The sequence below is a fragment of the Biomphalaria glabrata genome, chromosome 3 (assembly GCF_947242115.1).
Source record: "Biomphalaria glabrata chromosome 3, xgBioGlab47.1, whole genome shotgun sequence".
In the NCBI taxonomy this organism is placed as follows: Eukaryota; Metazoa; Mollusca; class Gastropoda; family Planorbidae; genus Biomphalaria; species Biomphalaria glabrata.
Genome location: NC_074713.1, coordinates 39,680,315 through 39,696,266, shown reverse-complemented (window position 1 = coordinate 39,696,266; position 15,952 = coordinate 39,680,315). Strand labels below are relative to the sequence as shown.

At 36.9% G+C, this 15,952-nt stretch overlaps 1 protein-coding gene across 3 annotated transcripts in view; it reads left to right on the top strand.

The window, feature by feature from the left end:
* LOC106073896 (homeobox protein six1-like) overlaps positions 1-15,639 on the top strand; it is a 139,371-nt gene extending 123,732 nt beyond the window's left edge. For all 3 annotated transcript variants that reach the window (XM_056025006.1, XM_013234573.2, XM_013234571.2), the window contains one exon: positions 9,312-15,639. In XM_056025006.1, the coding sequence (XP_055880981.1) occupies positions 9,312-9,648 (337 nt within the window). In that variant the 3' untranslated portion in view covers positions 9,649-15,639. The remainder of the gene's footprint in view (positions 1-9,311) is intronic.
* The last annotated feature ends 313 nt before the right edge of the window (positions 15,640-15,952 follow it).

The window sequence follows — 15,952 nt, the reverse complement described above, 5'->3', positions numbered from 1 at the left end:
TTTTTTTTTTCCGCAACCTATTTCGCCCCCCCCCCTTTTTTTCCTCCTACTTTCTGACATTCTTTCAAGTGTACTTACCTTACGTAACCTGTTCTACTTTTTAGCTATCCATCTGATACAAAGTCAAGTTACCCTTTCAGACCTTGTGGTCTATAGGGCAGATAATGTAAAGGGCATCTGTTTCTGTGGCCTACGGTTAACGATGGTGTCATGTGGCCAGCACAACGACCAACCGCCTTTACTTTTTCCCCAACTGATTTCAGGTACCCATTAGAGCTTGGTGGACTCAGAGGCGCCCAATCATCCCCAGGATTTAAACCCGAGACCCCCGGTTCGAAAAACAAGCGCTTTACTTCTCAACCACTGCGCCTTAGTAATAAAATAGAGTTCTGTTATAATTGGTATATCTCCATGTTAGTGGCCTTCCTCTATCCGGGTTCTTCTCGTGATAAGCTAACGTATCTTTAAAAAGAAAAAAAAAGACATAAAACAATCTACTTTTATTTTCTTGTTTAACCATTTCTTTTTAAGTCGAAAGTTGCCTCTCCTATGGCTCTGTAGTCGTGTCTTTTTCTAGGTCAATATTTCATTAGCTCATTATGGAGTGTGTCACAATTTTATTGTTTCTATTGAGTAATTGATCTATTTATCAAACATAATTATAAATAGGTAGACACGATCAATTATAGCTACAGGGTGGCCTTCGAGCCTATTTATAATTACCTGTAAACTAGTGGCCGCTCTAAATATAGCTCCATTGTGCGGAGAGACCATAACACTTGGACTAATGGAGCCAGGCTGGAGAGTTCTTTCACGCAGGTGTACTTCTAAGCGTTTCTTGAATCAAGCATGGGCGGAACACTCTACACGACCTTTAAACTGTCACCATACGATTTTACGTTTATAGCAGGGCGCTGGCCCCACGGGAGAGAGAGAGTGGAAACAAACGCCATACCAACGAAGTTTAGTTTTTATAAATGATCTCAAAAACTTGATGCCCCGTTATAGATTAGCGCCATCTGCAGATTTTATAGACTGGAGAATAGAAGGGGGGGGGGGTGAATGATAGGGTCAGGTCAGTTGTAGTTTCTAGTTTTTATGTTTTTAAAAAAATTAGCATTTATATTCAAAACTACCCCTACTTATTTGAATATTAAAAAAAAAAGGAAATCCTAAAATCCTAAATGCACCTAGTAAGGTCATTGGTAACAAACAAATCCTATTTAGACAGCTGTTTGAGAGAAACATTCGTTACAAAACAAAAAAATTTGTAAAATTAAAAAAAAACAACTTTGGGTCAGGATTTTGAGATTTTACCTACACAAACGAAATACAAGTCACCGATTACAAAACAACAACAACAACAACAACAAATCGACAAAATATGTCCTTTGTTTTCCTGGTTGTCAAATCATTAAATACAATTCCACCATCTGATAGAAACATTTCACATTTTGTGTAGTCTGAGTGAAACTGAATGTCTACTTCGTTTTCCAGAGTTATAATGTTTGATTGTTTGTGTCATGCACATATTGTTAGACGAATTCCATATGGCTAATAAAAATTATTATAAAAATTATTATTAATAATTAGTTTACAACAACAGCTTACTATCTTTTCTGAAATCATACACCTCTTCCTTTTTTGTTTTTGTTTGTTTGGGGGGGGGGAGCGATCGCCCCTCCTTCAACAGTATCCGCCAGTGAATCTATCTCAAAATCTATCGTGTCCTGGTGTGGCCACGCGGATGTCGTCGGGCGAAACAGGCGACACCTATGCGCCAGTAAAACACGAGAAAAAAATGTCAACTACTTCCACCTCTCCCATTCACTAGAATATGGCTACTCCTATGGACTTACAAGTTCCAATCCAAGGGGCTAGAGAGAGATAACTACAAGGTATTGCTGTGGTTACTTTAGGTTTTTGCGCGCACTGTCCACTGTATGGAGAGTGGGGAGATACCTAAACAAATGGGCATTTTAAAAACGTAGCTTTAAAAGCCTAGCTGAGAAATATCTAAGTCAGAGGCGTCTACTTTAGTTCTCTAATTGTGTATTCACTTTTTGAAATAAGTCTCACAAAATGCCGTGAAGAATAAAAAAAACTGTTAGTGCATCAAAGAGAAGCCACTAGTAAAGTCAAGTCCCTATCATTACTAGACTTCTAATAACCTTTACTGTGTGCCTACGTCTTCAGTAAACAAGTACCCATTGTATAGACCACATATGGCGTAGTAAACGCTTCGACCAACATAGTCCTAGAAGCCGGCCCCAGGCAACTTAAAACTCACAAACCAATTATACGCCTGGTTTGTTTTTATTGTATGCTATCAGCGGTACATGGTTAGTTCACACCCACATGGAATGTAGCGCTAAAAAGAGCTTGCCGGTACCGTTTGTCGAGGTCCACCGTCCACAGTGGTAGCTAGAGTTATAGCTTTACCTGACGACCACTTTATGGCTTGAGTCTCTACATTAGCTAAAAGACGAACGACCATGTAGTCAAAACACAAGAATTCAATCCTGACTCTTTTTAAGCAAGTATTTTGTTTACCTAGTTGTGTAGTGGAGATTCACATCTATTCTGGATAAAGATAAATTTGTTAATAGTTAATTGTGATGTTTTTTTAATAGGCGTACGCTATTTTTAAGTAGTTTTTAGTACTGTAAAATCACATTTCCAATTTCTTTAGCTTGTATTTATTTTATTATTAGTTGCCAGAATAGATCTTTTCATAGTATGGCGTCCTTGACAATGTAAAGCTTGTCTATCACACTCTGCATCGCTCCAAATTTACTTTTCTAGTTGTTGTTTTCAAGGCTACCTTTTATCGCTCCACATTTCTTTATATCGCTTCCTTTTCTTCTACTGGATCAATGCACGGCTATGTTACTGTATTTTGTAGCTGTAAAAGCGGAAGTAAAGATGTAGACTTGAGCATTAAGTTTATAAAACTAAAACTAAAACCAAAATAAAAAAAAATATTTTTAAAAGATAAATCCTATTTTATACAACTTAGAGAACAATTAGTTCGCTCTGATAAACTCATGAATGTTAGAGTTTTAAAACATGGAATCAAGTGTAGCTGAAAATGAATCTATAGAACTCTTCAATGCGGAAATACCAGAAGACGTAGAGTCTGTTCAAGATACTTATGCTCTGGTCCTCTGGCCAAATTGAAATTATTTTTTTTTAATTATACTTAGAACGGTCAAACTGGAGTTTTCCAGTGTGGCTAACGAGCTAGTAATTCTTTTCCAACATCAACTGTCAAATTTCTAAGAAAGCTGTTTTCGACCATCGCGTCCACCCATCAAAAAGTTTCCGCCCTGGTTTTTGTTTCAACGAAATTATGAATTTAAAAAAAAAGAAACGAAAAAAAAAATTAAATAAATAAAACAACAACAACAACAACCACAACAGATTTTCCTGAGTATTTAAAAACAAAACGTTGAACAGAGCCCCTACTAAACATTTCATGCTTGACATGCCTCTCCACCTCTCTGGGTGCAAGAAAGTGTCTGGGTTTTTTTTGTTTCCAAATTGACATTTCGGCTTTCGGCACCGCCATCTTGTATCCTGTAGGATGACATTGACAAGAACGATAACTGTCCAAAATTAAATTCTACAACCAAAGAGGCAGTTGCTTCGTGTCGTCAGAAGACATCGAGGTGCAACCAAAACTAGAACATATTTTTACATCATAAAAAACAAAACAAAAATAAAGACAATACCGCCGTAAAGGTCAGGTATGTCTATATGTCACATTTTTTAAATGAGTACAAGTCCAAAACCTGGTATTAGGGTCACAAAACAAAAAAGTATTTTCTATGCACTCTTATAGTTTTTAATTATGAAATGAACAATTCCTATAGGAGTAGCTTTAGTGACAGTCTGTCTAGACTGCAAGGTAAACTCACATTCCAAGAACGAATTCTGGAGACAAGCGCCATCTAAGTCCAAGTGAAAAAAAAAAGTCTTAAATCATAGAATTAGCAAGCCCTAAAATCTCTTTGCAGTATGCGATCAACAGACCATGCATTCACAGGAGGCAGGGGGGTTACTAAAGACAAAAAAGGTGAAGGGGATTGCCAGAGAAGTTCAAACATTGTCAGAGTATCGACGAATATAGTTACCTAAAGTTGTATAAAAAAATAGAGATGTTAAAAAAAGCGAATTAAAGATTCAAGTTTCACCAGCAAGCCTCGTAATGTCGCCATTGATGCGTCAGTTGATTAATAATCCCAAGCCTAACCAAAGAAGAATATACCGACAGTAGACAGGAACCTTATCAGACAGACATTTGTACAGACTGTAACTTATTGTTACAATAGTTCTCTTCGTTCGTCTATCTGTCCGTCCATTTGTCTGTTTCTTTTCTGTCTCTTTTTTTATCCATTCACTATTTCTCTCTCTCTCTCTCTCTCTCTCTCAGTCTCTCTCTCTCTCTCTCAGTCTCTCCCCCTCCCAGGCTTATCGACCTGGTCTGACTGTAGGGAGCTGTAACAATGTGGGGGGGGGGGGGAGAATCAAAGGGGCGTAGCAGACGACATCATGTAACATGATCCCTTGCACAATGAACCTTTTATTTTTTAAAAAATATTTTTATTTCAATGTGTTATTTCTAATTAATTTACGATTTGGTTTTTGCTGAAAAGTTTTTACTCCATACTTGCCCAACTGAAGTATTATAGGAGTAATTTAAGTATGTACAATAATACATATTAGAGCAAGACTCGACCAATGTCCAACTTGATTAGTGTGTGTGTGTGTGTGTTTAAAGAGTTTTAAAAGATTCATTTCTTTTGCGTAGTGCTTTCTACAATTATTTGCAAACCGAGCAGCCTCGTTTTAAGTTTAGTCAAAATGGCGGAAGCGTAATTGAACTGAACATTTTGTGGCTACGATTTTGATAGAACGAAAAAGAAAATGATTGTAAGTTGACAAATGTTTACTATTTGATCAAACAGTATTTCTCCGTCAGTTTGGTTGAAGTTTCTTTTAAAATTAAAATTAAAATGTCAAAAAGGGCAAGCACTTCTTTAGTACCGGTTGTAGGTATCAGGGGGCCTTGTTCTTATCAGTAAATAGTGTTAAGATTTTTTTAAAAATAATAATAAAAAATGGTACCGTAACGAAGATTGCCCTGGACTCGGTCACTAAGTCAGCTTACGATAAAACTTGATGTCCACATTCTGTATACAGAAAAATATCAAAGAGGAATCATGCCTCGATTGTCTTTCCTTTGCTTTCAAACCAAAACCTGATTGGTTAATTACAAACACAAACTATTCATCAGCCCCCCATCTCTCTCAATGTAATACATGCGGTCATTAAGAAGACATGACGTTTGGTTGTCCCCATCAGGCGAATGATCCCATTAGCTCAAGTCACCATCGACAAGCGAGGGGGGGGGGGGGGGGAAACACTCTAACGTTGTAGAATATGTTGTGACCTTTGAACCTCTCTGATTGGACGGCCATGTTGGAGGCTTCGTTTGCCTAGCAACGACACGAAAATGTGCAAGTGAGATTTTGTGTGTGTATGTGTGTGTGCGTGGCGCCACTTCCCCGCCATCTCACTCCCCAATCCCTATTGAGAGCGTTAACAGCAAGATAGAGTCAATGTGTTGAGCACTGAAACGTAAATACACAGCTCCACACGTACACACACACACGTACACACACACACGTTTGGGACGATAATTTGTTTCATTGACCAGTAACTTGCTTCATTGACATGTAACTTGCTTCATTGACCGGAAGTTTGTTTCATTGACCAGAAACTTGTTTCATTGACCAGAAACTTGTTTCATTGACCAGAAACTTGTTTCATTGACCAGTAACTAGTTTTATTGACCGGAAGTTTGTTTCATTGACTGGAAGTTTGTTTCATTGATCACTAACTTGTTTCATTGACATGTAACTTGCTTCATTGACCAATAGCTTGTTTTATTAACCGAAAGTTATTCATTGACCAGTAACTTGTTTCGTTGACATGTAACTTGCTACATTGACCAATAGCTTGTTTTATTAACCGGAAGTTATTCATTGACCAGTAACTTGTTTCGTTGACATGTAACTTGCTACATTGACCAATAGCTTGTTTTATTAACCGGAAGTTATTCATTGACCAGTAACTTGTTTCGTTGACATGTAACTTGCTACATTGACCAGTAGCTTGTTTTATTATCCGGAAGTTATTCATTGACCAGTAACTTGTTTCGTTGACATGTAACTTGCTACATTGACCAATAACTTGTTTTATTGACCGGAAGTTTGTTTCATTGACCGGAAGTTTGTTTCATTATTGCAACAGAGCAGACGAAGTGGTCATCACCGGAAGTGTGGACATACGAATCTCTCTTCAAGCTTTCATTGCAGACACACGACTGTAGTGGAGGCAATACATCTCTCAACACATTGCTGGCATGACACATTGAACGATTTTATTGAGGGGCTGAATAGGGAGAGGCTTTGCATTCAGAATTTACATACGCAATTGTAACACAGTTATTTCCACTTCGTTGACATTTCAGTTTTCAAGATTATTTTGTCTTTCGACAGTACAATTTAGCGACGTTTGAAAAGATGAGAGTGCCATATTGAGAAATAAAGCGGGGGGGGGGGGGGGGCGTGATGATTGTTTTTGTATATGGTATTGTTCATTGTTATTTAATAGAATCTTGGTTATAAGTTTAGACGAATTCTAGGTTTATTTGTTTTGATTTCATTGGTCTGTTAGTTAATTAGAGTGACGGCCCTTGCGAGATTGTTATTGTTGTCAGCCGCCTGAGGGTTGAGACCAAGCGTAGAAGTTCTACAGTTGAAGCCAGTTTTCATCGTCTGTTGTAGATTTAATAGTTCAACATTGGATGGTGTCGTCTGCAGTTACAGATTATTCTTATTGCTTTTTTAAAAATATGTTTTTCTTTTTAATTAATCCCTGGTGTTTCCTTGATTTGTTGAAAGACTTACGTGTATGTGTCCAGGTCAAAGCCATGTCAGGAGTTCACAACAGGGCCACCTCAAGAATAATGTAAGAGAATTCATTTAACTGACCATTAAGAAAAATTTCAAAAGAAATGGAAAATCTAATCAATGTCAAGGACGCCCTATGGAAGCATCATTGTTGCCAATTAGAAAACTTAAAAATAAAATGTAGAAAATTCTTTTTTTAAACAAAACCGTCTCTTATATCGAGTGAAATGGTATCAGTTATGTTGAATCAATCATAGATTTAGACTAACAATAAGAAATTTATGCGACTGGAAATATATATTTTTTTTTATGTGTTTTTATTTTAAAAACCAAAGTTACAAAGACAGGGTTTTTTTTAGTTTTTTTTTTTTTTAGAATGTGTAGTTTTGGAATGGCTGCTATCTAAGTCGAACTATTCAACACTGAACATCACCATTGCATGAAGTGAATGTAATACACTCATCTATCTGTTGTTAAGTCAAACAAAATAAGGCACGGTATAATTCGTTGTCATAGCAACAGACGGCACTCCCACGTGACTCCCCACTACGTCACCACTCTTAACAGGACCAAACAGTTGGACTCTAATTAACACTATGGGGTCCTCCCGTGTCGCCATCCTCTTTATCACCTCGCACGCCCCTGCCCCACAGTATGAGGTCTACACATCCCCCTTTCTGAGTGAAACAAAACAAAAAAAAAAGACAGGAAAACAGAGGGGCATCAAGACGATTCTATCTAAAGTAGCTGTACAAAAAAAGAGAAGACTTTTGGGGGTGGGAGAGGGACACTGCACGTTACTGACCGCTAGCTTGTCCATCATCTCCAGATAGGATACTAATGGGAACTGATTGCTGGACATTGACATGTGGTCACTTGGGCAGCGAGACACAAACGCTGGACACATCTGAGGGCTTTGTGGTCAAATCAACTCGGTACCAACTACATCGTTTGTGTTATAATGGTCAAATGTCATTAGTGCTGGACACTTCTTTGACCCCCATGGCCGTGGAAGTGTTTCTGACAGTAATTGACCCAGTATTGTGTTTGCGTGTGTGTCCATGTATCTAATAGTCTGTTTTCAGACTCTCTACAACAAATGATCTCATTGTAGGGTTGCCTTTAACAAGACCTTAACACTTTTGATATAATAGTGATTAAATTAAACAGCAAAGTAAAGACAAATTATAATCAGACTAAACCATTTCGGGCGTCTTATAAAAAAACAAATAACGGACATTCTTTTTTTTTAACTAACACACATACACAAACTCATGCTCTAAATGAGACACACCTACACGTTCGTTGAACTGCACACACATACACTAGTTGACAGCCACACTTACTTGGAATGAAACACGTGAGTCGTGCCAAGACATTATTATGGTATCAGGCCAAGGCTTTTTCTGAGAATGTTAAGTGTCTGGGCGGTAAAGGATTTGATCTCTGACCATGAACATTCCAGGATTGTTTGTTATTGAACTTCACTAAGAAAGCAGTGGCGTAGCGGGGGTGGGGGGCTAATTCCCTTTTGAGGTCTCCCCCCAAATGAGTGTCCGAATTTTTTTTTACATTAAATATTAAGCCAATGCCATGCTATCTTGCTATTCATGTTGTTATGTCAATGAGTGACCATGTTGCATGTATTCCACACATTAGACTTATATATTTATTAAGTACATCATCTCATGTCATGATGACGAATGTCAAAATGCCAAGCCTCCCGGGCCCCCAAATCCCTTGCTACGCCACTGTATGAAAGATAATGATTTATAATTTTTTATTGATTAAAAAAATAGAGCCAAATGTTACAAAATGTAAGCTTTAATTTTCTAATGACAATCAAGCTTCCCAATGATTTAACCTTTGATTTCTGGTGGGTGTAACGTTTGACCTCTCAAGGATGTAACCTTTAACCCCTCGATGATGACATCTCTATTATGCAACCTCTAATTTCTTAGTGATGCCACATTTTGACTTTCCAAAATGGAAACTGAGACCTTTCAGATAAATATTCAGTTTTGGACGTTTCATAAAGTGTTTTACCTTTGACCTATGCACCCTTTGACCTGTTTGTAATGCATAGCTAGAGTTGTATTAAAACTCATGACTTATGAACTGTTAACAAATCAACTGATTGCTAAATTAGACTACATACAGTAATGTAAACACAGTTAATGGCAGTCAGTCAGCTGATCAATATTTGATGTTTTTTAAAACTCTTGAAATAGTTGTTTTGTAAACTTTAACGTCTTTGTTATAAATCTAGTTGAATGTCACTTGAATCTTTTTTTTTTAATCAAATTTTAAACTTTTTTTTATTTTCTCCAGAGAACATCCGGGCATGCCGAATCAGCCAGGGATGGGTCAGGATCCTAATTCTCCGGACTCCGACATCAAGGAAGAGCACAGCCCAGACTCGTTGGGCGGCCATACCAAGCTTGAGAACCATTCTCCGCCCCACCCGTCCGCCATCTACGCCGATTTGCAAAAGGCTTCCAGCATGGCCGCCTCGGTTTCCGCCGGAAGTATGATGCACAGCATGATGGGAGGTCACCACGTGCCCCACCCGGGCGTCCACATGGGCCACCACCTCGCGGCGTCCATGGCAGGGGGTGTCGTGAACCCGGGCGTCAACAACATGCTACACGACTACCAGACTTTATGAAGTTAGGAGACCTTTATTATATGTATACGAAGCAGACGATGTAGTCGAACTGGAGTTGTCTTCTCTATCATCTGTTCTGTCGGCAAACAAGCGTTACATTTAACCGTGTTCTAGCTCAACCAAGAACGAAGAGGAAAAAAACAACACGTTTTACTAGTGCTTAACGCCTGAGAATGACAACTACTTTACCTCGTCGAAAAATAAAAAACCCAAGACACACTAAAAAAAAACAACAAGTTAAACTTGTGATAAAGCCAATGGATATTAACGACTACACTTGTATACATATAGTAAAGTTCTTTTTTTTTTCTACTGGATCATGGATACTTGCACGCGCTGGTGTAATAATTTCAAGTTCAAGGACACTAGTAATCGGGCGTACCTTGTCCAGTTGACAGTGTGCCATGTTGAAGGTCAGTGCGTCCTGCTGGACAGCAGCAGGAACACGGAGAAGCCTGTCAAGAATGAGTGTGTTTCCAGGCAGTGACATGCAAAGCCCTTCAGATTTCTGCATCTCTCTATAAAGACTTGGCGGACAGTGTCACAGCCCGAGCTGCAAGCAAAGGGCGGTAACCGACGCCTTACTTGGCAAGAGGAGACAATCATTGTGTATTTCGTGGTTCTTTTCAGTTAATGTGTAATTAGTGTGCTATTGAATTGGTTTTGTTGAGTAAGACACTACTATCGAGTACACGTGAAGTAATTCACTTCAATTCTTTTTTTTTTTTATTATTGCATTGTACAAGAAAAGTAGATACCGGTTAATTATCAGAGAAGTAGGTCATCTAATAGTGTGTCCTTTTATAGAAGCATGTCACTTATTAATCTAACCTATGTCAGAAGTAGGTCATCTGTTAGTGTGGCTTTTTACAGAAGTCACTCGTTAATGTAACATATTACAGAAGGAAGTTGTTACTAGTTGTTGTTTTTTTTATTTTTTTATTTACTATGATAGGAAAGAATAAACGGACGAAACTGTGAAATTAAATTTTTAAAAATGTACACACAAAGATGTCATCGCGTTAAATAGATCTAAAGTTAGAAGACATTTGGTTAAGGAATAGATCTAAAGTTAGAAGACATTTGGTCAAGGAATAGATCTAAAGTTAGAAGACATTTGGTCAAGGAATAGATCTAAAGTTAGAAGACATTTGGTCAAGGAATAGATCTAAAGCTAGAAGACATTTGGTCAAGGAATAGATCTAAAGTTAGAAGACATTTGGTCAAGGAATAGATCTAAAGTTAAAAGACATTTGGTCAAGGAATAGATCTAAAGCTAGAAGACATTTGGTCAAGGAATAGATCTAAAGTTAGAAGACATTTGGTCAAGGAATAGATCTTAAGTTAGAAGACATTTGGTCAAGGAATAGATCTAAAGTTAGAAGACATTTGGTCAAGGAATAGATCTAAAGTTAGAAGACATTTGGTCAAGGAATAGATCTTAAGTTAGAAGACATTTGGTCAAGGAATAGATCTAAAGTTAGAAGACATTTGGTCAAGGAATAGATCTAAAGCTAGAAGACATTTGGTCAAGGAATAGATCTAAAGTTAGAAGACATTTGGTCAAGGAATAGATCTTAAGTTAGAAGACATTTGGTCAAGGAATAGATCTAAAGTTAGAAGACATTTGGTCAAGGAATAGATCTAAAGTTAGAAGACATTTGGTCAAGGAATAGATCTTAAGCTAGAAGACATTTGGTCAAGGAATAGATCTAAAGTTAGAAGACATTTGGTCAAGGAATAGATCTAAAGTTAAAAGACATTTGGTCAAAACACAGATCTGAACATCTTCCTTTTAACTGTCTTATCTTTTGCACATCCTAGAGGTTCCACACACTACCCTGCCAGTGACGCCCTGGGTATAGACAAGAACATAGCAGCTCAGTCTCAACTAACAATTGGATCGGTTCACTGTGCTGAATGTAGCAAGCAATCAATGGAACACCGTGAATAATTCATTCACAAAACAAAAATTGCGACATCTAAATCATTATTCAACTGGAAACGAATGAACAAAAATACTTGCAACAAGAACGACAACCCAACAAGCCAGACAGCACGAAGCCGTGGGTGAGCGCGGCCAGTAATCTTGTAATAGATTCAAGAGTTGTCTTTTCTTAAATTAGCAACTGAGTGTTGGTATGATGAAGCTCGCATGACCTGTACCAAAGTCTACGGTTATAGTTTTGAAATGTCCATCTGTCACTTAAATCTGAGTCAGGGCTGTTTCAAATGTCTCTAGAAATGTCAAACAAATATTTTATCTCAAGATGGACATTTGATTGAAATGAGATCTAGTTGTATTTGAAATAGCAGACATTTTGTTGGAGCATTCTAAACTCTGCTCCTCACTGATATTAAATTTTGTCTTTAAATATTTCGTCATGTGATGAGCCTTTGGGCACAGCTTTAACTCAAACCACAAACAGCTTTAACTCAACCACAAACAGCTTTAATTCAAACCACAAACAGCTTTAATTCAAACCACAAACAGCTTTAATTCAAACCACAAACAGCTTTAACTCAAACCATAAACTGTTTTAATTAAACCACAAACAGCTTTAATTCAAACCATAAACAGCTTTAATTCGCCCTCAAACCGCAAACAGCTTTAATTCATCAAACCAAAGACAGGCTTAATTCACTCTCAAATCATAAACAGCTTGTTTTCACCATCTAAACACAATGGTTCTTAATGACCAAACAAAACAAAAAATCACTAAAAAGTCAAAATGTGTGTGTCCTGAGTCCTACACAGCAGGACAAAAATTAATAATATTTCATTTTGTAATCAATTACCAAAACTATTTTGAAGATGCCTATAAGACTTCGTTTCTCCTGTTTACACGTACATATATATGTATAGGTGAGTGTGTGTGCAAGAGTGTCTTGCGTGAAATGCAAATATTGCTCGACAGAAATGCAAGGGCATCTCCAAATACCAACAGAAATGAACAAACTCTTTGAGAACATTTGTGTGTCTGTGTGATGTGATGACCACGGGATATAGGATACTATGTTCTTTAAAGACACACACACACACACAAGTGTACCGGAAACGAAAGAGAATGATGGATGTAAGGAAGCACTGGCGGATGTTACAAAAAAAAAAAATCTATAGAGAGTTTTAAAAGCGCCTGCAGAAGTCAACACAGAGTTGTATTTTTCTTAAACATTTCAAAATTGATTTTACCTTGTACTGTCACGTGATACATCCACTCCCTTCTTAGTCCTCTCTTTCCCTTTTCGTGTCGCTTCTCTCACTCTCTGCCTCTCTTCCTCTCTCTGTCCGTTCTCTCTTGTTCTTAATTGCCCATAGTTTTACTTAATCCTAATTGAGGCATTACTCATAACAGAAGGTTGACCAGGACACTGCGAGGCAACAAACACTAGGCCTGATGGTGCCAACATACTTTAGACCGGAACACATCAGATCAGTTTTTAAAAACAGTTATGTACATTAAAAAAAAAAAGCTGTGTACATCAAGTAAGCTGTGTACATTAAGTAAGCTGTGTACGTTCAAGATCTTGTTAATTTTCTTTTTTTTTTTTAAAACTAAATCATATCAACATTGAATGATGTATTTATGCTACACATCAGAAATTTTCACCACCATCTTTATGTGTGTGTGTGTCTGTGTTTGTTTATATAGTCATTGCTGCAACTTTTTTTACGCTCTAGTAATTATAAAGTCATAAGTCAGAACGTCATTAAGTCACAAAGTCATAAAGTCTGTTTGTAGTTGTTGTGCATTAGTTTGCTATAATGAACATTTCAATCTAAATGTGTCTAAAAATGAGCTGTTATTATTATCTACTGATGATGGTCAAGTCTTGATTGGAGGTCGGAGACTGTTCACTTACATTTCGGTGCAATAGTTAATGTGTGTGTGTGTGTGTGAGGAGGAGTAAACTTGTTTCATGTTCTTTTTAAAGCGCGGACCTGGTCTGCTAAGAAATTTAAGTTTTATGATGTCCTAATGTTGACATGGTCTATTACCTTTGACGAGTGTTTGTGTAGAGGGAAAGTGGGTATCCGGAAGGAATGAATGAATTTTTGTTTTCGATTTTCGTATTGATATTTCTGGTACAGTCCTAGTACAAGACACAATGAATTATAGTGATGGCCATATTTTTATAATAGTCTAATATATCCATTTCTCTCCTGTACGTGTACCATAGAGTTGAGAATGTGTTTTTCAAACCATGTTCTTGTTTATTATTTGTTATTACTATTTTACTTGTGTTAATCATCACATTATTTACTTTGTGTTGAAGTCTACATCTATATTATTGGTTAGTAGTTGGTCAACACTAGAAGCAAAACAAGAGTTATAGTGGAATGGTTATTGTAATTGTTAAACTACACCCCCCCCCCCACCCTAACCCATTGAGAAATTGTTTATTTTTTTCTTTTTAGAAGCAAGTGTTTATATCGTGAGCAGTTATTTACAATTAATGAAATCATTTGGAATAATGTGTACATTCTTCTCTGGAAATCTAAACATACTAAACACAAAACATACTAAGCACAAAACATACTAAACACAAAGCATACTAAATACAAAGCATACTAAACACATTGAACACAATGAACATAGGAAGTAAGTTTAACACATTGAGCAAACTGCAAAGATTAAACACAATGAACACATTAATCACATGAAACATTCTGAACATATTGAACACACTAACACATAGTGCACATTGAAATGTTTGGACACATTGAATACGCTGAACGCACGCATTTCTTAAACAAAACACAAAAAAACACACACTTATGGTATTATCTCTATCAGGGCCGGCCTTAGGCCACTGCAACCTATGCGGTCGCAGTGGGCCCCGCACTTTCATAGGCCCCGCGCTAATTCTAGGTGTAAATAATTAAATTAAACCATTAAAATTTATACATAATACCAGGAGTTCCGCGGCCTCCTGATTTTCCAAGCCCTCCTGGCGATCTCCTGAAATTATTAAAATCTGAATGCTCAAAAAAATCTACTGAAAAATAGACACAAATTTCATTTTTGGGATGCCATTAAATACAAACGTCTTTCATTTCATAAAAATTTATTGCAAAGACGAATGTATTTTCTAACATAAAGTCTTAATTTTGACATTATGCTTATCCCTACCCAGACAAAGCCCCGCGCAATCCTTTCCGCACTGGGCCTCGCAATTGTTAGGGCCGGCCCTGATTTCTATGTATTCATTGCTATGACTTACTTCTCAGCGATACTCTCCTGCATCTATTAAATATAAATCTATTGCAATTTTTTTTCTACCAAAACGAGGCTCGTTATTAATTTGCTGAATGACCATTTAATTGAGCTTGTTCTCGAAACTTCTATAAGATTATATAATGCACATACGATTCCCCCCCCCTTCTTTTGCCCACTCCTCTCTCAGGCCCTCAGAATATTTTTTTACTTCTTTAAAAGTGCGTCAAGTTGTCATGCTACCAACTCATATCATAGGTGCTATACATTGTTTTAACCCTCCTAGACCAAAGAATCAACCGCAAGGTTAATTAGGTGCTGCCAATCTAGATGTTTTTATGTGTGATGACTCTATATGTAATATATATAAATATATCTTTATTCAAATTAATGAAATAAATAACATTTTTTTTTATTTCTAACTCACAGTTGGCGCTCTCTGACTTTCTGCCAACTGTGCACATTTATGTTTGCTTGTTTTTTTTTCAAAAAATGAGCATTAAAAAATAAACGACAGTTGTTCGCTAAATATATTATGGCTTCTGTTTCAATTGTCATTTCTATAATTATGTGTACATTTGGGAATAGCATCTGAACAGATGGTTTATGTACATTGGATATGTTTACAACGCCATCTGGGGGTACATTTTTTTATGTACAGTTCTTCAATGTAACTCGCATATTATTATTATTATTTTGTGATTGTGTTTTTCTCCATTTAATAGACAACGGATTTAATAATAAAACAAAATCAATGAGACTAAACAAGGGAGACGATTTTTGTTGTTGAGTGTTTCACGTCTGCGTCTATTTATTTAATGTAGATGTTTGTTGTGAGTCTTGAAATGTTCGAAATGATTGTTTAGTTTGTACTGCACTGTTGGATACGGTAACTTTTTGTTTTTTTTTGTTGGTTAGTGTTGTAGAAAATACTATTCTTTGTCTTTAAAAAAAAAAGAATCATAGGTATAAACATAAATCTGTCTATATATTTTGTAATTAGCTAACACTATCGCTAAATTTAGCCTAATAGAGTTGCTGTAGTCACACATAGACATTAATTTATTTTTGACACATTTTCTGCC